The following is a 25,712-nucleotide window of genomic DNA, read 5'->3' as shown; positions in this document are numbered from 1 at the left end:
GTGTGGCATATCGAACGGAGTGCTGGTTGTCTCGGGAAAGGAGACAACCAAATACCCCATATAGAAATCGAGAAAGGTATGCTTGGGGAAGCAAGGAAGAGCAGGGGAGAAGTGACGTGAAACGAAGTCCAATCAGAAGTGAGACCAGTGATATATGGCGTCAAGGTGGTCGAAACAACCCTGAAGGACTTGCGCTATTGTCGCCGCAGCAAAGGGGGAAGGTCATCGGTAAATCCCGAACCGCCGCTGGGTGACATCTTCGTTGTCAAAGATGCTGCGAGATAGGTCACGGCGTAGGCTTGTAGCCGACTCGGCTCATGCAGTAATATACCACAGCGAAGGAGGCAAGAAGGCCGATTCGATTTACCTTCGGATTCCTGCCGCGCTGTTGCTGGAGCAATGACAAAAAGGAAAGCGTAGGCATATTGACTTAGCAGTCGCTGACTCTGGCAACTCGTCCTTCAATCGGTTTTCCAATGGCCCGCTACTCCGTTGTCGAGATCGTTGGTTTCTCCCAGCCATAGCTCGACCGCGTATAGGGATATTGTGCAAGCAAGATTGATCCACCGCCATGGGTTACCACCACCGTTGCCTTGGGTGCTCCACCATTCACCGCTGCCACCCATTGCTTGTGATGTTGATGCGAAGTGCTGCATGAGGAGACTGGTGTAGACAGCGATGAGAATGCTCGGGGCGAAGTAGCTCAGGAAGCCTAGCACCTGGCCTGCTGCGTCGGTATCGTCAATGGAAGCCTCTTGGGAAAGCGCACGGGCGCCAGACTCGCGAACCGCTGGGATGATGCGCGTCGATGCATACAGTACGAGCAGGCGGTAGGCGAGCGAGATGAGGACAGAGGGTGTGACAGCGCTGAAGACGGCGGTAATGACGTTGAAGGCTGCATGGATAATCGACGGCAGAAGAGACAGCGCGTGCATCAGGGTTGTGTACGACGCCATGATAATTGGAGGCAGTGGGGGAAGTCTCCGACCTGCGAGGGCGAGGGTATTTGTTCCACGGGGTGCGATGGCTGATAGTCCGTGAAGATCTGATAGATGCAGAGCACGATGTAGGCGAAGAGGAGAGAGCTTTCGACTGGGTTTCCGCGACCACTTCCAATACCCCAGGCACACAGAATGACGGCGCATGTGACGGAGACTCCTATCAAGGCGGCATCGACGTTGGATATTTCGGGAAATTGCAGAACACGCCAGAGGAAGTAAACAGAGCTGGAGATGATCGTAGCGGACAAAACCAAGAGGCCGATCTAGGACAAGGGTTAATTTTTTATCGCGACAGGCGTGGGGACATCAAAAACATACCATCCAGCTATCGCTACGACCACCTCGGTTGACGAGCCAGCGGGTAATTTGCCCAGCGGCTTGAATCACCAGTAAACTGCAAAATCCCTCTGCCAGCTGGAAGACCGGGGTAGACCATCTCAGAAGCCTATCCCAGTTGCCGAGGGCCACAGTTTCCACCAGGCCTTCCCGACCAAAGAGCCATTCCTGGATAGAGGAATCCTCCGCCCTCTTGCCACTGAAAGTGCGCTCCACCCATCCCGGCCCTGTGCTGTCGAGATCAACCGAGAATCGATTCAGCGACCAAATCAGAAGGACCAAGATGACGGCCCATTGTATGAAACGAAGGACGGCAATGATGGAGGAACGGAACCACGATCGTTCAGGGGTGGTGACCTTCAGCAGTGAGACCAGGAAGTAAAAGGCAGCTAATGACAGCGAAAAGGCCAGGCCACATGTCTTGCCGCCCACATCGAAGGCTAGTGGGATGGACGAGACGGTGATGGCGAGGAACAAGGCCGACGAAAAGACTCGAAAGAGCCACATCGGACCGCCGTAGGGGGTTAGGGTAGGGGATCGAGAGAATGGGGAGGATCTGATGCCGTTCGTGTTCAGATCTTGGGGGAGAGAGAAGTTAAGGAGGGGAAGAAACACACTTGTTTTCCCTTTTTTTTTTTTTTTTTTTCGAGCTTATCGATTTCCAAGACGGTGGACTTCACGTGGGTCAGGATGAGCGTAAGTAGGGAGAAACTGGAATAACAATAGACCAGGTAGATCAAGTAGATCAAGTAGACCAGGTAGAGTAGATTAAATAATTCAAGATTAAATAGACAAAGTAGTAAAATATTGAAATAGTAAAATAAACAAAAGAGAGGATTCAAATAATAAAAAAAGAAGTCTTAAGTGTTCACAGCTAGACTGGCGGTCGGAGCACTTCCAACCTCCAGGCCTAGGCTATATAGTTATATATATATTAATTTAACTAATTTAACAAACTAAATCGACTAAATTAACTAAATTAACTAATTAGGTCTAGAAACATTGGAAACATTGGAACGTTCGAGGCTAAACAGTTTAACTATCTTTTATTACTTACACCATATGTTGTACGGAGTACATAGATCTTATAACGCCGCAGATATCCACGTCGATATACTTGGCTCTCCAATACAATACAATAGAACGCAGCTATATAGCAGTAGTTGAGATACTTTCTATGTGTTATGCAAGATTAGGATGATAGTATCTGCTCTTAACATAATATAACTATGATCTAGTTAGATCTAGAGCCAAGTTCCTCTGAGCTATGTATCGCAGTGACACCTACTGTCTGGGGTATTGTGCATGTATACACCACAGGAGAGAATAAAAGGGAGATAACGATTTTGATATAGTAGGACGATAAACTGTGTGGAACGGATTCTCCCATGTATACATATAATGTCATATAATCTTTAACAAATTGGTATAACACGGGAGAAGTCAGGAAGCCAAACAAGAACATGGACCTAAAATAGACAATCATTGTGAGAATTGAAATTGGAAAATACACAAATTATCACAAAGAGTCTCATATGAACTAGATATGAACAAGGAGAGCAGAGGTCAGGTAAAACAGAAAAGAAGAAGAACATGAATGCCACAGATTGATAATTTGATAAATGGCGATAATTGGAGAAAGAAAAAATAGAAAGCCAAGACACTCAAGAGCGAAGCAGTGATTGACTGGTTGAGAACACCATATCAATGACCGAGCACTAACCTCTGCTCCCATTCTCGCCCTGTCCTGCAGCGCACCCATTCACAGTCATTTGGAAAGAAATTGAAAAAGAAACATAGAAATTCCCATAGCGCCAGGCTTTTGAAAGTGAAATCACAGACCCCCTTCAAAAGATATGCATGCAACGATCCTCGGAACAGCCACAGCCTAGTGAAGTGCAAGATATTGTATCATCGCCTACCGACGGATAGGAACACCCTCTCTCGCAGGAGGGGGACTGACACTAAGCTCCTGCTCACCCCGCACTGATTCAGAAGCTGGACCGGAGCCTGGCTCACCCTCACTGATACTGGTACCATGGTGCAGGTAGCTACCCCCTCCTTGATCGGGCTGCGGCTTTGGAAGCCGACCGAGCCAGGGTGTCCGCTGATACTGCCGGGGACCTGCTGCCCACCTTGGGAGCTGACACTACCATTGTTGGCAGAGTTGTTGGCACCCGGTGAAGTTGAGGTTAGGTGCGGGATGTTCTCCGGCACTGGGTGGCGTGACCCGATGTTGGTGACGCCTACGTCGGAGGCTTTACCGGCTTTGCTGAGGGCGTAGTCACCCGAATCGAAGTATTTGCGTTCCTGTAGGAGAGTGTTAGAACGGTGTGTTGAGTGTGTTGAGTGGGGTTGGGTTGATATTGGGCTTACCTTGAGCTTGTTCTGGAGGACGTCTTTCTTGGTGGGCATCTTGCCGTAGAGGCGCAGCAGGCGCTGCTCCTCTGGGCTCAGGGACTGGGGAATTGTTAGTAATGATAGTTTAGAACAGTGAGAGGACTTACGTTGATGTCCACCTTGTTCTGCTGATGAGGATTCATGATGGATGAAGAAAGTTGGAGTTGGAAGTTGAAGTTGGAGGGGGGAATTGAAGCGGGAAAGATAAGGCGGGGAGAAGTGTGTGACCGGGTGAGACGGGAGAATGAGAGAAATACAAATAAATAGGAATAATAGAGAAGAGGAAACAGATAGAATAAATAAATAAGATAATCGACAAATAGTAACAAGTCCATTAACCAAAAGTATTTAAATAAATTCCAGAGAGGAATTGGGGATGGCCACTATTGGCGGTAGATGACGTTCTGGGGGTTCTACCTATATTGTATGTTCAACATAGTATGTCTTTTAAGGTAATTATTTGGAGATTTCAAATAGGATATTATGTTATATTTTATAATGGTATAATAATATGATATATTAGAATCCAAATATACTGTTACTTTAGATATTCGGTTTAAATACTACGTACTGAATAACTAATCGGTAAGCGGGTGGCCAATGTAAGCGGGTGGCCACCCTATCCAAAAAACGCGTTAATGAATTTAACACTTCTTCTTCAACCACCCACCATGCCACCAATTCGCTCTCATTCATCCAGAGAGTCAACAGAGCGAGAGGGTAGGGTCTTATTAGCTATCCAGGCTATTCAAAATGATCAAATTCCTAATGTCCACCTCGCTGCCCGCACTTTCAAAGTCCCGCGTTCGACACTCCGGCGCCGCCTAAGTGGTATAGAACACTACGCGATTTCTCGCGTTAAATCACACAAACTGTTAGAAATCGAAGAAGAAACTCTTGAAAAATGGATTCTCTCTATGGATTCCTGGGGATCTGCTCCCCGGCCTTCTATGGTACGAGAAATGGCGAATGTTCTTCTTGAGAAGCGCGGAATCACCCCGGTATCTTCAGTCGGCGAAAAATGGGTATATAACTTCGTAAAACGGCGCCCTCTTCTCTCCTCTCGGTTTTCGAAACGGTATAACTACGAGCGTGCGAAATGTGAGGATCCGGAGGTTATAAAGGGGTGGTTTAATCTGGTTTAAAAAACTATCTTACAATTTGGGATTTATCCGGACGACGTTTATAACTTTGATAAGACCGGTTCCGCGATAGGATTAACGGCGACGGCGAGGGTGGTTACGAGAAGCGAATACTACGGTCGGCGAGCACTTTTATAACCTGGAAATCGTGAATAGGTGACTACTATCGAGTGCACGAATACGGCTGGTTAGGCCCTTCTACTATATATGATTTTTAAAGGTAAAGTCTTTATTGAATCTTGGTTCGATAGTCTTCCTTCTAACTAGCGTTTCGAAGTTAGTCCTAATGGCTAGACTACTGATGAAATTGGACTTCGCTGGCTTAAAAAGCTCTTTATTCCTACCACTTTTGTACGGATAAAGGGGGTATATCGGCTTTTAATACTAGATGGCTATAGAAGCCATTTAACACCGAGGTTTAATGAAATTTATGAAAAAAACCGGGTTATACTAATCTATATGCCCCCGCATTTATCCTATCTTTTACAACCTCTAGATATAGGCTGTTTTGCGGTGTTAAAACGGGCTTATAGGAGACTAGTTGAATTCCGGATGCGGTGCGGATCTAATTATATGGATAAATTGGATTTCCTCGAAGCTTATCCTACTACACGGATAGAAGCTTTTAAATTAGAGACTGTTAAAAATAGCTTCCAATCTGCCGGTTTAGTCCCCTTTGAACCAGATAAGGTGATTTCGAAGCTAGATATCCGGCTTCGAACCCCTACCCCCCCTAGCCGGGGTAGTGATTAGGATCCAAAAACACCTTCAAACTGTAGGCAATTGGAAAAGCAAGCTTCCTCTTTCAAAGCATTGCTTCGTACCAGATCAAAAACCCCCCTAAGTCCGCTGAATTCCGCCATAAATCAGGTTTTAAAAGCCTGTCAAATGACGATGCAATCCGCTACACTTCTGGAGAGAGACGTGAGTGATTTACGCGGTGAAAACGAGAAGAAGAAGCAAAAGCGTGCTAGATCTGGGAAGCATCTATACGCAGAGAGCGGTCTCTTAGTGCAAGAAGTATCTGCGCTGATTATGCAGCCGGTGGAAGCAGATGAACCCGGTCCCGGTCAGCATAGTGAATCAGGTTTACAACCGCGTACAAAACCCCCCGGGGGTGCGGAGTATACAGGAAGCCAGGACATAGGAGAGAGACATGTCCAGATAGATGATGTTTTTTTAAAAATTTAATTTAATGGCGTTTTGGTTGAGATAAATGCATTTAAAATCTGTATATTGGGGGGAGGGTGGCCACCCGCTTACATTGGCCACCCGCTTACCGATTACGTTAGTATCCAATTACCGCACATATAGTACTATGTTGGATGTTGTACATGTAAACGGCGGACCTGTGAATTACTATATGCGGTTAGTTTTGCCTTTTTGGGTTTAGCGCCCTAATACGCCGTCACGTAACCTACCTTCAATGCCGCCGACATAAAAGACCCGTCTTCGCTGCTACTCCTCCCTTTCCCTTACTTTTCCATTATTCTGCCTCTCTATCTTGCACTCATCGCCGCCCCCTTTCTTTTACTCTGGCCCCCACCTACTACTGCACATTTGCTTTCAGCCCGACGCACTGCCCCTTTCATTTTTACCGGAGATGCCGCTCGATCCGATTCCCTGGTCGTTCTGACCAGCGTAGGCTGCAATACTATCTAGTCGCTTAGGAGCAGAAACACTGGGGTGATCTAGCCATCCACCGCATCGCATGACTGTGTGTCAATACTCCATTTTCCAAAGAAGTCTACAATTCCATCTAGATCGCTTGCTTTCTGCTGGTGAGGCCTTCCCGTTAAGTGTCTGTTATTCTGCTGACCCCCCTTGTTGCGTAGTCTCCTCGATACTGCATGCTCCTCTTCATCCGCCCTATCTCAGGCCCCTACCTGAGGTTACATTGCACAGCACTTGGCGTCGCAGATTTACTCTCCGCCGCTTGCCCGCAAGTGCCTCGACCTCCTATCTGTCGTCATCGTCGGCCTCTCCGGTCTCTCCGCACCCAATCGGTGAACCTCGAAAGCATACCACGGTGATGCGAGCCAATAGCGAAAATACCGCAACACTCGCCTGACCTCGGTTGATACTACATCATGCAACCAATGCTGGACTGCAACCACGAGAACCATGCTACGATCGTACCGTCACCTACCGAATGGAGAACGGGCTGACGACTAGTATAGGCATACGTCGCAAAGGCCGTCAGCGAGGGTAGTAGGAATTGTTGCCGGTGAACTACAGCCCGTGGTTGTGAAACTGGTGTTGTCCCGCCTCTTGAATGCAGCGGCCTGGATTGCAGGAGCTGGTCGGGATTTCTACGCTGGGTAGAAGGCGGATTCCACCTCACGGGCGACCGTCGCCTATAAAGAGACTACAATTCCACTCAAATGGCAAAACTGTAATTCAAAACCACTTCAAATTTTCCTGTCCCCTGACCCCTATCCCCCCATCCCCAGTTCTCTGTTCTCTGTTCTCTGCTAGTCTCCCTGCTTTATGACTACCCATAACCGCCACATCTTGAAGACTTTCTCAGCCGTCTCTTCCACACAAACCTGGCCATCACCCGCTTCCTGCCTGCCCGCCGTTGGAGGTTTGCTTGGATGGTGGCCTGCATTCTGACGCACAAACCACTCGACAAGTTACTGTTTTGTGTCTCATTTTGGACGGTAGAACTCACCTACCGATGGTGTTATCCGGGGAAGCCAACAGAAGAGAGGGTTGTTGGGTACAAGAAAGCGAATGTTAAACATGAGAAAGAGCGAGCGAACAAAATGGAAGGACAATGAGGCAGGCGTGGGCCAGGGAGATGGCATTGTGAAAGACGTGTCTGTTCTGGCGAATGTTTGAGAGTGCGCAGTGCTTGTGGTAGAAACGCTTCATTATCATGAAATATGCAATCGCTATCAAAACACAGACTGTATGTAATCACTTCTCTCATAGAACATCCTCTCATAAAGCAGGTAAACGGCTTCCATCTTCTGACTCCGTTCGCAGTAGCTGTCTCTTTGCTCGCCCATCTGTGAATTTCTAAGCGAAGCCAACGCGCCAACTCCATCGACACTGTACTTTCTTCCTACGGACATCACGGGCAGATGGTGTGATATAAGGTGCAGACGTAAACGAGCCTAGGGACCGTCATGGGCAGAGCAAGGAGATTTTTTCTGCTTTTCCTCGGCCCGACGGGAAGACCGTGCCGCACAGGTTGTGGGAATGGCACAAAATCTCCATGAAAGTGGTCGATCGGGTGCGCTCTTCAGCTTACTCCCGTCTCTCTTTCTCCTATCTGCCTTCGTCTTCAGCCTGCTTCCATCTCTCTTCCAGTTTCTGTCGCTCTTCTGTCCACTTCCGCTGACTTTTTTCTTGCTCGTACCTTTCCTCTAATTGTTTCAAACGCAACTTATAGTCCGGAGAACTGTGGTCGGCCGTCGTGGGGAATGAGGAGTACACGTTATGTGTCAACACCACGATGTGCACCGAGTGCTGAAGGTGCTCTCTTCCTCGGAAAAAGTATTATCCCGCAGTCAATTGTTATGTGATCTGTCCTTATTCAAGATGGTTCTCAAGTGCGACTTTCCTGCAACACCTTCCACAAAGGCGACTGGGATGAATCGACCTGGGCCAATGAAGTTGTCAATCCAATTTGCTGGAGCAGCGACTCGAAGCGATTTTGTGTTGGATTACAGTTGCTGTTCTGCCTCTCCCAGGCACCGCTCTGCCTCTTCTCGCGCCTGTCTCTCCTCCTCAAGCTGACGTCGTAGCTCGGCGATTGTTTCAGCAAATAATCAAATGATGTAAATCAAAGTCAACATAGGGAGTTTGTTGTATGGCAAAACTATTGAATGGCACAAGGCTCAAATTTCTACTAGATGCTCCCCTGGGAAACCGTTGTAGCCGTTTTATCTCTACCCCAGTAGACGACGAATAAATGCACTTGAGATCTAGATCAAAATACTTGTGACCTATATAGACCGTAGTCAGCAGACCGAAGGCCCTTACGGTTACTAAGCTAGGGTGGTCGCCAGTTAACAGTTTGAAAGCCTACCTAGACTCGGAGCTGTGGACGTACGTCTAATGTGGGTCTGCATCCATAGCTGTCGGTACTTAGCCTGAAGTCAACTGTCCTAGATCACGGGGCCTAGAACTAAAGGCCTTATGGCCACAGATCCTCAACTACAGACTCACATCTCTAGGCCTAGGACCTATTTGGACATGATTCCACAGATTTATTACAAAGTTGGCTTCGTATCACTCGATATGTGTCTAGCTTAGACAGCGAACCATATAGGCCAGGAGACGCTGTTTCTAGATCTTTAGGGGCCTCAAAGCACCCCAAAGTAGGGTTACCAAAGCACGGGTATCCAAGAATACAGTATCAGAGAAATCCAAGAAGAGGACCGGTTGCTGCGCCGGATGATTCGAAATTTTGCGTCGTGATTGAATCTCATCCCCTCGGCCCATCATCTTCATATCCAAAATTAAATCAGTACAGTAGTCTATTCCATGTGGTTTGTTTGGTGTTGCGGCTGAGAATAACACGTTTAGTCCTCTCATTGGAAGCCAATCATCGACCCGATGTGGAGCCTTACCTATTAAGGCCGCAGAGCCCGCTTCGTTTGTATCCTTTTTAACCCCCCTGAAAGATTTTGGTACCCGTGAAATCCATTGATTGAATAGTATGGAGCTGCTGCCTACCGAAATCTTTTTATATTTATTCTTAAACATCGTTGGAATCCTAAGTACTGTTGGTTATCTTTCAAAGAAGAAAAACGATATCATTGCTTAGCCAGAAGACTTCTGAGATAGGACCTACGATCAGTCTATTGACATCTGAATTACACATTAAATCACGCATATTTTAATACTTTTTAATAATTAGCAGGGAAATGGTTAGTTCTAATAATTCGGGGGATTTGGTAAACTATGGTTTATATATATATCCACGGGCTATGCTTGAAAATCCATTCAGAACACTCATTGCTATGAATCTTATTGCATATTGAAAAGTAAGCTGATTCATTGTCCACTAGTAAACAGGTATAGAGTCATATTCTAGTACTATACAAGAGTCGGGCGTTTACATGGCCTCTATAAGACTTGAATACTCCGATCCATCTATTTGGTCTCCTATGATATTAGGGAGGCTATATATAAGAACCTATCAACATGTTATTAATCGTTGTTTTCAGATGGTCTTTTTAGCTGGTCTTTTATGTCTTTTTAAGTAGTGTTTTTCAAAAGGATGTATGTAAAGGCGCCAAACGTATAAACTGTGCAGAGGACTTTTTCTTTTATAGGGATATTGACTATTCTTAAAGCTTCCATATATACATAGGTAGCTCTGTCATCCAAGGCCTAGACACACAAGGGCGGAGGATGACGGGTGAATATTCCATACCTAGGTACCTACACTTTTTGCTTTTGAAATGGTAAGTACCTCTATTTTCAAACATACCAACCAGATGACCTCGCTTCTAACAAATACTATGCCCTAGAACCAGGGCGAGGAGAAATTACACCACAGGCTTCGAGTCCCTCACGGCGACAACCAGACGGCCCCATACCTGAGCCTGAGAGCCGCATCACTTATTAAGCAATCCCCGCTACTTGCCCTGGGTATATTAGATTCTCGAAGGCCGGCCATGGTCAAAGATATGGGGCAGCACAGCGGGCTTTGCAACGCCAGTTGCCGAATCGCTAATCGGACTCTAGGCACAGGTGGACAGCAAATACGACCCCGTTGTGCAGGCATTATTGACCCGGCAATTAAACTAACGCATACACAGACAAGATGATTTCAGGGCGAGCAGCCGATCTGAAGAACCGTCGGAGAGTGAAGCTGTATGGCAGGATGGTGACGGGCTCACTTTCTAACGGAGATGCAGAACAGGCGCAGTTGATTGTCCACATCCTATACTACAAAGACTGATCAAACCTGACGTAGAACACCTATCCGGCTTCTACCTCCAACTTCCTGCATTGACATCGTCATCATAACAGGTCGTCAAGACATCTACACTAGAACGGGCAGCAATTCAAGCCCTTGAAACGGTAAGAAGACGTCGAAACGCGCAATACAATTGAGAAACCTATCATATCAACCAAAAAAAGTAACCACCACCTAGTCAATCAAACCACTTCCTACGCCATCTCTTGAAATAGCCATAGAGAGGTCAGAGTAACACTTTTCTTTATCATTCATCTTCCTCAGATCTGCGCGAACTACCATTTCCAGGCCGAGGTATCCTGATTCCATCCCTTCTTAAGCCATTCATTAGAATTTGGTATCGCGAGCCCGTAATGCGCTACCCATTTAGCAGCCACAACCGGGCCTTTGGGTTGGCCAAAATTACAATCGCGAAATCCGATGAAGTAACTATAGACCATCGAAGTTAGCTTATACATTCAAGGCGAAGACCGGTGTGCTTAGACATACAGGGTGTTTGAGTCCTTGTGCCAGACTAGGCTACTAAGCGCAGTCTTATCAGGGAGATACCCAACCTCCCTCATCTCACTAGAGTTCCGTTAATATGAATTCTAAAGGGTAGAGATAGGCGTAGCGACTTACGCGAAAGTCTTCATAAACGACACGCGGATTTCTTCTCTTTCACTATCACCAAGAGTCCAGAATGCATCGGGCCCATTCTTATTGCCAAGGCGTAGCCCTGGCACCATCTCCCACACCAACCAGACCGCGAACCCACCCGGGACTAGACCTGATTTGCCCTGCACGGTAGTTTTGTGTCCCAAGAGCTTTGGGGTATTGCTTGATTTCTGAGTAAGGTCTTGATAGGCGATTAGCTCTTGCGGGGTGCGTTTCATGGCCTGGCTGGCTCTCGTTCGTGCATCATCCATTTCAGTACCGCGAAAGGGGACTTGCAGGTAAATTCGCATGAAGGCAAGCTTTGTATCATCTTCAGGATCGCAACAGAGGAGTTTGGTGCAGGCGAAGGATAAGTGAAAACCAAGGCGATGCCGGTCTTCGTCAAGCTGGTGATCATACTCATTCAACCTCTTCACAACTTTCCATTTCGAAGTCTCGGGCTGATCAAGGGTGATGATAGTGCCAGGGTCGATGTCCTTCCGGAACCACGTGGGTGACATTATGCTGGAGGAGAGCGCGTGCGCGTGCGCGTGAGCGTTGATAGTGAGGTTGACAATTTGTGATGGGGGATGAGGAGTGTAAACTTGATAGCTTCAGAAATAGAGGGTGGAAGGTAGTGTCGGGAGGTTACGAGTTGGCGAAGTCAAGAAACAATGATGATCCGTCTCTAAGGTCGTGCCATGGTTACTACTAGGGAACGTTTTTGCCTGACTCAAAAGAACATCAAACTTTGGAACCTTACGGCAAAGGATCAAAATGCCCATCATGGCTTATTTGAGAAGATTTAACTGAGGTACTTCAATGCTATTATTCTCAATTGATCTAGCCTGACCATTCACTCAATCCTTGCTCGAAACAGTCCAGCTACTTATGGCTCACTGTGGCTATACAGAGATGTAAGAATGCAAAATCTATAGCCGTATCCCATGATATCAATGTGATGGAATGAATCGGAAGGTTCCACGCCGCTTTCTTGGCTTATACTCCGGCAGATTTTAGAAGCCATCCAAGGATCCGGATCGCGCCCAACAACTAAATACAACAGATGTTCGTCGAAAACAACTTGTTTATTTTTATTATCAATGCTATTAATCATAAAAACCACGTGCGACTGCAAGATACTGAGGGGCCGCATATAACCTTAGAAGATTTCCGCTAACTGTTAAGGTGTTTCGTCTTCCTGGTCTGTCTATAGTGTAGCGGTATATAGTCCTACAGCTTACATTACCGTGGAAGCTACAATACTTATAGGGGATTGATATATGTACCCCCCCCTGGCTATTCGTACCCCCCTGCCTGAAATTCAGTCACCGCCTTCCTAATTTTATGCGACACCGAATTCTGCCATATGATTCTGCCACCACCATAGTAATTCTGGTTTACATAGTAAAAAATGCATCATTTTAATCAGAAAAAATCGTACAATTCATTCATTTCTGTATTGATCTACTCTACAAATTGATTATCCTGCTTCTCAGGCACCTCCCCGCGCGCGTCCCTGTCCACGTCCTCGTCCCCGTGGCCTTCCTCGTCCTCGTCCTCGTTCCTGCGTAAGTACGTGTTCGAATCCCGAGGGATCTCGCTGGGTATATCGATCCTGGGTGAGGGGATCTGGTGAATAGAAGATATCCTGGGTGGCTTCCTGGGTGGCTTGATCCTATCTACTTGTATGTACGGGGTATTAGTATGTGACAAAAGTGACTTATATTTGTATGGGGTTTGCATACAAATTGTAGGTATCTACCGTCTTGTTTGACACAAAGGCGGTATATGAAATTGGAAGGCGGTATGACCAGCGGTATGTAGAAGCAGGTATCAATTCAGTGTCGCACCCGATTAGGAAGGCGGTAGTCTAGATGTCTGAGAATTTTCAGGCAGGGGGGGGTACATATATCAATCCCCTACTTATATATTATCATCTTTAAGAGATCTACATTGGGCATTGTCATTATCCGAAGAAGCCTGTCAATCAAAGGATGTGCATAGAAAAATCTCTTGTGCAAAGTATGTTTTCACCGCATTCGTATACTTCTTAAAAGACATGACAAGGCCGTATAAGCGGTCGACTATTCTTATATTCCCGTTAATCGCAGTATGCACAACATTTTTGTGTATATGTAGGCTAACTCTAGCTCGGTCTGCATTTCCGTGCTTTAGGGTCCACTTTCTTATAAAATGTTGTCTCAATATAGAAAGTCATTTACTTATGCCCGCTATAGGGATATAAGTTTGGACGGTACTGTGGGGATAACAATACTTCTTCTCCTATTAAGTGGTAGCCTGTCTAGAAGTAATTTTTCCTGAATTCAGTCACGGCTCGTCTAGAGGTACTTTTCAACACACCAAGCTATAGGCTGCCCGGAAGTACTTCTCGACATACCAAGCTATAGGTAGTAATGGTAACATTTGAACCCTCTGTCAGCTTCAATATCTGACATCTAAAGGAATTATAGTCGATGGTGTATATAGGAGGACGCTCATTCGTATGTTTAGCACTTCTCAATCAGTCACGTTCGTTACTTAGACACCATCTTGTTGAGACATCACCTTTCACAGACGTTCTTCGGTCCAAACCTGATTCCGTACACCTGTATCTACCCCGAAGTCCGGATTGGCTTGACCCAACAATGCGACGTAATAAAGACTTTGGCAGAGGGACACTGTTCCACTAGACGCACTCCCTCGATCGCTGTGTAATATCACAGGAGAATATTGAATTGCCCACTGTGTACTAGCATCCACCCTGCGAAGAAATACTGTTTCTTCGTATGTCGTCAAGAAAGCGTATTTCAGTTTAATTTCGAGCATATAGGCTGCAACTTGCCCTAAGTATGTTTTAGTTAATATGTCCATCAATGTTATAACTTGGAAGTCTAACCTAGTAAGTGTCGGAAGGGGCGTTCACGTCCTCCTTCAAAATGAGCAACTGCAGTGCTTAACTCGTTTCGGTTGATAGTGTCTAAATACTATTAAGTATAGGTGCCTATAGCACCCGGAAATATAGGTTCGGTCTTAGTATATCCCGTACAGATATATATAGGGACTAATAATGCTAATCTAAGTATAGTAAAGGGCCTCTAGGATTATATCCTCCCCTACTAAATCGGAAACGGCCCTCTATTTCCTCGGATAAAATAGATAAGTAAATATATAGGCCCTAGAGGTAATAATAACGAATATTCGGATATACTAAGTCTATCGGGGATATTAGGGTATATCGAGATATTTAATAAAGGGAAGTTCGGATATATCCGTGTCTTCTCGGAGATATTAGGATATATTATCTTTTAATAAAGGGAAGTTCGGCTAAGTAAGACTAAGAATAACTTTATAAAGGTTTATTTAAGATCTTTTATATTTAGAAATTAAGTCGTTTCGAACGATAAAGTAATAAATAGTTAAAATATATAAGATATAGTAATAGGAAGTTACTAAAAGAGAGATAAAGAGATAAAAGGGTAGATCTAGGCTAAAGATAGATTAATATAGATTATATAGATATAGTATAGTTCTTATAGGCCTATAATTATTCTAGTATAAATAGGATTAATCCGCTCTAATAGATTATTATTAGCTCTCTACCTATTAGTTCTCTTTTTCTCTCTCTTACTTCTAATTCTTAGTTTCTTTCTTTTTTTTTAATCGATTTTTTATCGATTTTATCTTTTTTAATCTAATTATAGATAATTCTAATATTTCTATATCGGTTATAACTTAGTCCTTAGCTTATATCGCCTTAGAAGCGGCCGAATATATAAAGCCTAAACCGCCTATAGCCTTTAAAGGCGATAGCGATAATAGTGCGGACGATAATAATAGTAAAGAGAGTAGTAGTAAAAAGGGTTCCGGTAATAATACTAGAAGTTCGGATAAAGGTAATAGGGAATCTAAGGAAACTAGTAGTAGGAATAGAGATAATAATAAAGATATAATCTCTAGCTATAATTAACTTAGCGCCTACTAATAATAATCTTATAGTTATAATTATTCTAGGATTTATTAGGGCTATTAGTACTCCTATTATAGTAGTTCCTAGTCCGATCGGACCTATTACTAAAATTATTAGACCTATAGCTAAAGCTACTATACCGATAGCTAAAGTAGCTATACCTATTCCGGCCTCTATTCCTCTTATTCTACCCTAGTATAATAGTATTAGGAGTTAGTCTTATCTTTTATTACCTATTACTATTAGTAACCTCTATTAGGCTATATAGATAGATAATAGTATATATAATCCCCTCCGCTTTATCTATATAAAGCTAACTATTACTCTATAGGTACTAGTTATAATAGCACTAGGTTTCCTATACTTATTAAGTTATCTAGTATATAAGCGGACTAAATATAGCGTTAGGTCGATATAAAACGGACCTAACTTAATTAGTAGGTTAATAAGCTTCCCTATATTACCTCTATTAGCTATATATAGGCTACGTTTAGCTAGTTAATTAGCTATATAGCTCCTATTAGTAGAATATATAAGCTTTATATCTATAGTAATAGACTATAGGGGTCTTACCGCTTAGTTTTCCTAGAGGGCCTAGATACCTAGTAGAATCTAGCTTATATAAACTACTAGTATTCTAGTATTAGTAGTAAGTATTCTTTATATAAGTTTCCTAGGTCCGATCTATCTTATATAGTTATTAATATAATTTATAGGCGCTTTAAGTAGTACTACTAATACCCTAAAATAGATATATAACTTCTTTTAGGTCTACTAACCTAATAACCCTTTTAAAGATAAACCTATTATAACCCGCCATATTATCGCTCGCTATACCGCTAAAAAGAAGAAGGCTATAGCTACTAAACTAGCTCTAATTATCTTTAGTAATAATAGTATTAGTACTAGGCCGGCCTATATAAGTAAGAATAAAGATAAGGGTAAGAGAAAGGTAGCGGATAAAGGTAAAGGGGCGGTTATAGCTACTACTAAAGTTCTCTAGACGCCTATTATAAAAGCTAAAACTTACTAGGGTACTATTAAAGCTAGTAAGAAGTATATAGCTCCTACTCCTATTACTACTATAGCCTAACTAGTCTATAAGAAGGCTAAGGGTAAGAAGAGTAAGAAAGATAAGCGTAATAACCCTAAACCCTCTATCTATATAGATACTATTCCCTATACTAGTCCGGTTTTTAATATAACCCTATATACTACTCCTTTAGATTAGCTAAAAGTCTATTATAGTAAGGATAATAAGTGCTTTTTAAACGTTTTCGAATATCTCTAGGAAGTGCGCCGGCGTATATAGTATAACTATAAGTTTATATAGGACTTTACTATTTCCTAGGGCTAGTAGGAAGAGGCTAATAATACTAAAGAGTCGGAATCTAAGTCTTCTAAGGCGGATTCTAAAGAATCTATAGATATCTTCTAACGTTAGATAGTTATAATAGTCTTTTTAGGGTTATTCGGACCCCTCTTCTATATATTAATTCTTTTTTAAGGCTTTTATACTTCTATAGCTATATTTTAGCGATATTTTTTAAGCTTTACCCCTTTTAGGAGGCTCCTTCTATATTAATATATAGGTAATATAATTTAAATTATTCGATTTCTCTAGCTTCTTATTATTATAAGCTCTTTAAATATCTTTTAATAGGGGTAGAATAATAACTATAAATAGGCTTACTATCTAGACTAAGTCTTCTATAGACTTTTAATAAGCGTCTTCTACCGATTTATACCTTAAAGATTTATTTATTTATAAATCTTCGGATTTATAGTCGTTCGCTTTTAAGTCCTACTTATCTATATCTAGCGGGCCCTACTTAGGTACTTTATTAATAGATTCTTTAGTCTATTTCTTATATATAGCTATCTATACCTTTATAATAATATATTTAGCTATAACCTCCTCCTCTAGGAATTCTATAAAGGCTCCTAACTATTTAAATTCCTACTATTCCTAATATATAAATATAAATAGATCCGAATATATTAGTAGATAGGGTTTAACTTTATTAAAGATCTTATAGAGTTCCTTAGGATAGCTAATCTTCTATCTAGCTCGCTATAAAACTAAATAGCTAGCTAAAGAGGCCTATAATCTAGGGTCTTCGCTAATATTTACGTCTATTAGACACGCGCTATTAATTAGGTTTCTAAATATATATCCGTCTAATTAGGCTAGGGCGTATATACTAAATTAATAGGCTTATATAATCTAATATAGACTAAACTATATACTTTTAAACTTCTATTTCGATTTATTATAAATTAAAACCTAATTATCTAGTTTAAAGCTTATTTTTATAACTACTAAGTCTTAAACCTTTTACTTTTTAATTATATAAATAAGTAGTAGCTTATTCGCCTTTAAATAGACGTCTATAAGCTACTAGATTTACTTATCTTTATCCGATTTTACCTAAGCCCCTAGTTAGTTATTATTATTAGCGGCGATATATAGGTATATATTATAAACTAAGAAGTAGGGACTTATTTTCGTAACGATATATTCTTATATATATACCGCGAATACTACTTTAGTAAGGTATTTATCCTATAGCCTTATAAGCTTTCCTATAAGGTATTTTATAAGTATCTAGCCTATTAGGCTATTAAAATTTTCTACTTTCCTATTTATATAGGGGTAGTATAGAGTAATTATCCTATAGTAGGCCCTAAAGAGGCCTATAAAGTGTTTTACTACTCCGGATAAGAGATTTATACTATTATCGGAGAGTAGTTTATTAAATACGCTATAATATATATAAATATTATAGAATAAAAACTCTATAAGGGTCTCTTTAGTAACGTTAGGGGTTACTCTAATAACTAGCTAGCCTATTATATAGTCGATCGCTATAATAATCTACCGATTTCTATTAGATATAGCTAGAAGGGGTCCGATTAGGTCGATTCCCTATCTTTCGAATAGGTAGATACCGCTTATTACTATATATTAAGCTATTTCCTATTCTAAGTCTTTTTAGGACCCCTAGGATACTTAATAGTTTATATATTCCTTAGCGGATTACTTAATATCCGCTTATATAATTAACTACTATCCTCGCGGTCGGATAATACTATTTAGATTTAAATAGCTAAGATAGCTAAACTTATAATACGCTATTTATAAAAGTTCGGTATAGAAAGGTAGTTCTAGATATAGGGAGATTATTCTATTATCGTATATAAAGATTAATTATCGATTCTCCTTTAGCGAGGCCTATATAAACGTATATATATTCTAAAAACCGAGTTTATTAGTATATTTTTTTATAGCTTATTTTATAGTCTTATCGTTAGGTTCTATACTATCCTCTAAGAACTAGATTATAGCTACTAGCTATTCTTTTTCTAAGATATCTTATACTATTATTATAATAGCGAGGTATATATCCTAAATAGGCCGTTCGAGGCTAATATTAGTAGGCGTAGTTCTAATTAGATTAGGGTAGCGGCTAATAGCGTCTATAATAATATTTTCGGTACCCTTTCGATATCGTATTATTAAATAATATTATTAAAACTCCGCGATCTATCGCGTAAGTCTCTTACTATACTCCTATATAGTATTAAGATATTATAAACTAGCGTTATCGGTAATAATAATAGTTTCGAAACGATCCCTATTAATATATCTATCCTATATATAGATTACTTCTTTAATAGCTAGTAGTTCTTTTTTATAGACTATATAGTTTAACTCCGCTTTATAGAGTTTCCGGCTATTATATACTACTAGGTATAGCTTACTATTATTATCTTCTTATATAAGGACTATTCCGATAGCCTATTTAGAGGCGTTAGTTTCGATACTATATAGTTTATTCCGATCTAGCTATTTTAGAACTAGGGTAGATACTAAAAGATCTTTTACCTTCCGGAAAGCACTTTTATAGGCTTCTATCTATATAATCGGGCGGAATTTCTACTTCCTAAAGGTACTATCGCTTTCTTTTAAGAGTTTATAGAGGGGTACGTATACCTTCGAGAAGTTATAAATAAATCTATAATAGTAAGTAGCTAAACCTAGGAATTATCGGACGTTATAGATAGTTTTTAGCCGCGGCTAGGTTTATATAGCTTCGACCTTAGCTAGAAGGGGCCGTATATTTCTATTACTAACGATATAGCTATAGAATTCGAGTTCGCGTATTACGAACGTACATTTCGTGGGTAAGGCGTATAGTTTTTATTCGCCTAGCAATATTAACACCTACTCGAGGTATTTCCGATATTCCTCTATCGAATCGGAGAAGATTAGGATATCGTCCAAGTAGACCACTATATTACGGCCTAGGAGAGGGCGTAACGTATTATTCACAATTAATTAGAACGTGGTAGGGGCGTTATAGAGCCCGAACGGTATAGCTAGTCATTCGTACTTACCCTAGATCGTATTAAAAGCTATCTTTTCAACCGACCCCTACCCTATATAGATTTACTAGTATCCGGCCGTTAGATCGACCTTTAATAGGATTCGGGTATTTCTAATAATATCTAGAAGTTTGTGGATTCGTGGGAGCGGGTATCTATTTTTCTCTATTATAGAGTTAAGAGCCCGATAATTAATATATATACGCTATTTCCTATATAGTTTTCGCGTAAATACCACTAGGAAGCCCTAAGCGCTACTTAACTACCGGATTAGGCCCTTTTAGAGGAGTTCCTCGACCTATTTAGCCTATTTATCGAGCTTCTCTATAGAGAGGCTATATATATTAATATTAATAGGTCGGTTTATACTAGTATAGACTTTATAAGCTATATTATATTCTAATAGAAGGGCTATAGGTAGTTCTACCCGGAATAATCCTTTATATTTCGATAGGATTTATTAAATTCCGGGATTATTATAGGTTAGTAACTCCGATTTAGACCCTTTAGGTTCTTTATTTATGTAGCGGACTATAAAAAGATACCTTTTGTGGTTTTTCTTCCGAAAGAACTAGTATATCTATTATATAGATACTAAGTTAGTATAGGCCCTTTTAGCGTAAATCGTTCGGTTATTATTTATAGGGTAAATATTATAGGTCCGGTGATTATAGTCTATAAGGGTTATAATCGAGGTTTACTAATTAATATATAGGTTCTTAAGCTTAAAGAAATCCCGCCCTAGGATAATATCGTACTCTATAGGGAGTATCTAGGCTTTAATCTATCCTACCTAACTACCGATCTTAGTTAGGAGGATTATAAATCTTTTAGTAGTTAGCTATTTACTATTTATAATAGTGATTATTAAAGGTATCTTAGGTTTTCGGACCTAAATCTATATACTAAGTTTTTAGAACACCTAAGGTAAGATAAACGTATCGCTAGCTCCGCTATTAAAGAGTATATAGATAGGGGTAGTCTATTAGCTTCTTATCTTAACCTTTCCTTAATAGAACGTAAGAGAGTTATTAAGCACGTTAAAGGAGGCTAGGAGAGATAGTAAGGTTCTCTATTATTTAATAGGCTCTAGCCGAGCCTATCTAGATACGTTCGTATAATAACTAGGATCGAGGATATCGTTTATATTAAATTATAGTAGTTCGGGAGCCTTATTAAGGCGGCCGATAAGGGCTTCTATATTATATAGCCGCACTAGTTTTTTATAGATCGTTTAGATATAGCCTTTTACTTCTATTTAGTCTCTTCTATCTTCGTCTTCCGGTAATTATAGGCTAAATAACCCTTCTTTCTATAGTTATAGTATTCTTAGGTCTCCTTCGAACTTATAGTCGGTTAGGTAGATAAATCCGCGGCTATAAGGACCTTACTATCGATATCTATAGCGTCTAGATAATAGGAAGTAGTTTCGTATCGATAGGCGATAGCCTATCCTTACTTATACTAGGCGAATCGGATAATAATAGCTCAGAACTCTTTAGGTTAGTCCTATTTTTCTACCTATTTAGCTCGGTATATAGGCTTTATCCTAGTTACGAACCGTTAGATAAATATTAGGTCTAGGATATTCTAACTTAGATTAGAAATAACCTATTATAGGTTTATAGCGTATTCCTAGATAGACTAGTTATCTTACTTAATTAATTCGTATCGTTTATATAGTTTCTCTATCGATAGATATTTTATAAACTCCTATTCGAGCTATTCTTTAAATTCCTTCTATATATCGAAGGTTTCGAGACTAAAGAGGGTACGATATTTCTCGTACTATTCTAAACGTTACCTTATAAGTTTTATAAACTTTCCTAATATATATAAGACCTTTATTTAATTAGGGGAGTCGTATCTAGTAAGTCTAGATAGTTCTAAGAAGTACCTATTATAGTCGCGCGTCTATTTATATATAATATTATTAGAGATTATTCTATCGAAGTTATTAGTAACCCTAAAATCGTTTAGAAACCTCTTCCGGGTCTTTTTATCTATATCTAAGATAGTATCGGATACCGGTATTTAGGCTAGTTTAGGAGTATTCGGAGCTACTCCGCCTCCTTTTTAAAGAGGGGGAGGTCTCTAGAAGGCCTCTTTAGTAACGTTAAAGGCCGCTATAGTAGCGTTAAAGGTCACTATAAGTTAGGTTAACTTAGCCCGGGCTATATTAGTAGCTTCGAGGGCTACTATAAGCTAATCTATCTTATTTTATCCTTCTTAGAATACTCTAGCCCTATATATAGCTTATAAAACGATAGGATTAATATATTCTTAACTAATATTACTATATAACTCGATAAATATATTCTATTCTCCTTCGGCTAAAACGTTAAGGGCCTTATTAACCTCTAGACTAAGCTAGGCGCGGTACTAGGCCTTATATATTCCTTAGAGGATATTCTTAGCTATATTTATTAAATTAGATAGGTTAAGATAGATTCTTTCTTAGAGAAATTAATCGGTATAAATCTATTTTCCTCTTATTAGATTAGGAAGCTATTATAAGAAGATAATAGCGCCTAGATATAGATCTTTTCCGCTAAGTGTAATATATATAATACTATTATAATTATTTTCTATTCCTCCGTTTAGGGGTTTTCGGGGCCCCTTTTCTTTCTTTTCTTTTTCTTTTTTCGGGGTAGGAGCTATTCCCCCTATTTCGGTTAATAGAGTAGTTTAAATATTCTTATAGTGTTTTTACACTTAGCCTAATAGGTCCGCTAGATTATTATTAGGATAGTACGAGAGGGTATTAGTATCTCTTAGGTCTATTTAGACCTTCTAGAGATACTATCCTATACCTCCCTAGGCCACTTATAAGAGGTGGCTTATACCGATATACTACTAGATAAGATTCGTGAAGTATCGTATAGTTCTTATTATATTAGGGTTAATAGTGTCTAAATACTATTAAGTACGGGTGCCTATAGCACCCGGAAATATAGGTTCGGTCTTAGTATATCCCGTATAGATATATATAGGGACTAATGATACTAATCTAAGTATAGTAAAGGGCCTCTAGGATTATACTAATACTACTAGGCGAATAAGAACTATACGCCTTACCCACAAAATATACGTTTGAGATTCGGAAAGGATCGCATGGTTTGTATTGAGTTGGCTTTGCCAACGACTAAGTACTGCGGAATACGGTAACGATAGTGCACATAAGTGCAGAAACGGATCCATATAGATCCGGCCACTAAGCCATAAGACATGTTTATATAAGGAAATGGGCTTCTAGGATCACATCCTCCCCCACCGAATGGGAAAAAGGTCCTCCGTTCCCCGAAGGTCACGTGAGTGGGTTCGAAAACTCCCCTAAGATCCTAGAAAGATATCATTAACAAGCGTGCGTATAAAATCAGATCCGTTAAAGATAGTATAGGTATATAGGGGTATAAATAAAGGAAATATCTTAGTAAGTCTCTAAGAATAGTATTAATAAAGGTCTTTAGGCCTTTATAAGACTCGGGGTCTCTAATAGGGGCCTAAAATAGGTGGCGAGGGTATAAAATTAGCTTATTAGCGGTTATTAAAGGGAGATCTAAGAGGCGTTTAGATAAAGGAGGGCGCTTTTAAGGTGTAGACTCCACCTATTAGTGTCCGTGGATTACCTAAAGGACTCTCACTTCCGACTTTATAAATAAGAGGACCCTCCCACTTCGAGATAGTATAGTATTTCTTATATAGCTTTACTTCTACTCTCTTCCCTTCTTTACCACTCTACTTTCACCCCTTTTTGTCCCCCTTTCTTATCAATTTTCATCGATTTTTAACCGTATAAACGCTTTTATATCGAAGATACTTCGTCGAAGTCCTCGTGAGCGCCCTAGCGAGTCCTCGGGGACTACTAGGAGTTTTATTACTACCGCGCGGGATCCTATTAAGCCCGTAGATACTAAGCCTAGGCGTATATCACTTATTTTTCGTAAGTACTATAACGCGGAGCCGGGACCCTAGGACGTAGAGCTAACCGAGGCTATATATATCGAGCGGTAGGCGAGAGAGTTATACGTAACCCTAGGGAACACTAAGGTGACTAGGTCCGGTGAGGTCGATATTAGTAAGGTAAGCCTCGTTCTCGTAAACCTCCTAGAGGAAGGGCACCGAGGCGACGACTTCCGTTAAGCTAGTTAGATAGCCGCCCGGAAGTAATTAGGCGTTTTCGATAAGTTTCCCCCTCCTCTAAGCTCTCCTAAAGCTCTCGGAGGCACGGGCGGCGATAGTGATAGTGACGGTGATAGTGATAGTGATAGCAATAGTGGCGCGGCCGGTGGTGATAGCGGTACGGCTAGCGGTGATAGTGGTATAGGAGGTGATAACGGTAGCGTAGGAGTAGGTGCGGTTACGGCCGGACCCGTAGGTATAGGTAGAGGTACTAGAGGTATAGTTACTACTCCGGTTATTATTAACTATAGCGGCGATAGGAGTTAGTTATATATTCTGCTTCCTATCCCGGCCGCCACTATTCGTTCGTAGGCCTAAACCGACGCTAGTAAGTTTTCCCTACTCTAACTATACCCGTTTAGAGGCTAACTACTTCGTTCTAGGTAAAGGAGTGGACGCTACTAGGATACCTCTCTTTATACTTCTCTCGAAGAGTTCGTAGGACTAATTATAGTACTATATAGACCCTAAGCGCACTAGAGTTAATTAGCGCGCTACTAAGGACTATACGGTGTCCTCGGTTATAAACGTATATATAGCCCTAGGCTAAATAATTAGCTATAAAGCCCCTCTAGGTAAAGCTTACACGTCTTATAAGAAAGGTAACGGTCCGTTTTCCTCCTACCGGATCGTTTTCCTCGCTAGGTTAGGTTTCTAGTGGTTATTATCGTATACTTACTACTAATAGTCTAGTGCGGCTAATAAATATACTCTTCGTAAGTACCTTTTCGGATAGTTTTATCTTCACTTCTTTTCTAACGTCTTCTAGGCCCGATCGGCGATCTTACTAATAATCCCGATAATAACTATAAGACTCTATTCTAGGTGTATAACCTCGTTCGCCGCTTCTAGCCTAATAGTATCTTACTTAAGGCCCCGAATATACTCGTTTATACCGATAGACCTCCTCATATAGGTAAGAAGAAGGCTAGTAAGGAGAAGGGACGAGCTATTAGTCCTAGTAAGGTTCCTATTAATCCTATTACTACACCTCCCGCTAAAGATAAGGGTAAGGGTAAAGCTATCCCGGCTTCCGCTAGTCTAGCTAAAGCCGGTAGTACTATTACCACTCCCTCTAAGTCTATAAAGAAACGTACGGCTAGTGACGCCCCTAGCGGTAAGGATAAGGGTAGTTAGAAGAAAAAGCGCACTAAGGATACACCTAATCCTCCTAATACTATATATACTACACCCCGCTCCGGTCCGGCTTTCGATAGTGTGATATACGCGACTCCTTTAGACTAGCCTAATATCTACCGGGCGGAGGATAAGCTATAGTTCTATAACGTTTATAAACGTCTCTAGGAAGTGCGTAAGCGCGTCCGGTATAATTATACCGCTATATAGGATCTAGGGCTTAAGAAGGGTTAGCTAAAGGAGGGTGATATTACTAAGGCGGAAGGTAACGGGTCCGAGGACGGTAGTTCGGACTCTAGTGATATTCTAAACCGTTAAGGATAAGATAAACGGATCTTTATAGTTAGTTTTCGGGCCTTTTACCCTCTTTTCTACTTATATTAGTTCTCGTTAAGGTCTTACACCTCTATTTATATATTTAAGCGTACGTTTCGAGGCCTTATACCTCCGTTTATATAGTAACGCGATTCGTTTTTCTTCGAGTCTAGTCCTCTATAGGCGACTCCTTCGGTATTATTACCGGAAATATAATTAATCTTCTAATACCTAGCTTCTTATAGCTATAAGCTCTTAGATTT

The 25,712-nt window shown here is 41.2% G+C and overlaps 3 protein-coding genes across 3 annotated transcripts; all 3 read right to left on the bottom strand.

Moving 5' to 3' along the window:
• Nucleotides 1-461: 461 nt before the first annotated feature.
• N7489_003794 (ICE2 family protein) lies at nt 462-1,844 on the bottom strand (the record flags this gene model as incomplete). Its single annotated transcript, XM_056709546.1, has 3 exons — nt 462-895; nt 949-1,264; nt 1,320-1,844. 3 exons carry the CDS (start codon nt 1,842-1,844, stop codon nt 462-464), a joined length of 1,275 nt encoding a protein of 424 aa, XP_056567967.1.
• Nucleotides 1,845-3,255: 1,411 nt separating this feature from the next.
• Nucleotides 3,256-3,880, bottom strand: N7489_003793 (endosulfine family protein; the record flags this gene model as incomplete). The annotated part of the gene is made up of 4 exons (XM_056709545.1): nt 3,256-3,309; nt 3,357-3,647; nt 3,714-3,797; nt 3,845-3,880. 4 exons carry the CDS (start codon nt 3,878-3,880, stop codon nt 3,256-3,258), a joined length of 465 nt encoding a protein of 154 aa, XP_056567966.1.
• A 7,215-nt stretch (nt 3,881-11,095) lies between these two features.
• On the bottom strand, nt 11,096-11,977 carry N7489_003792 (uncharacterized protein; the record flags this gene model as incomplete). Its single annotated transcript, XM_056709544.1, has 3 exons — nt 11,096-11,249; nt 11,310-11,387; nt 11,442-11,977. The coding sequence occupies 3 exons, from the start codon at nt 11,975-11,977 to the stop codon at nt 11,096-11,098; spliced, it is 768 nt and encodes a 255-aa protein (XP_056567965.1).
• Nucleotides 11,978-25,712: the final 13,735 nt, after the last annotated feature.

The sequence above is a fragment of the Penicillium chrysogenum genome, assembly GCF_028827035.1.
Source record: "Penicillium chrysogenum strain IBT 35668 chromosome Unknown utg000002l_segment0_segment0, whole genome shotgun sequence".
NCBI lineage: Eukaryota > Fungi > Ascomycota > Eurotiomycetes > Eurotiales > Aspergillaceae > Penicillium > Penicillium chrysogenum.
This window is presented reverse-complemented; position numbering and strand designations above follow the sequence as displayed.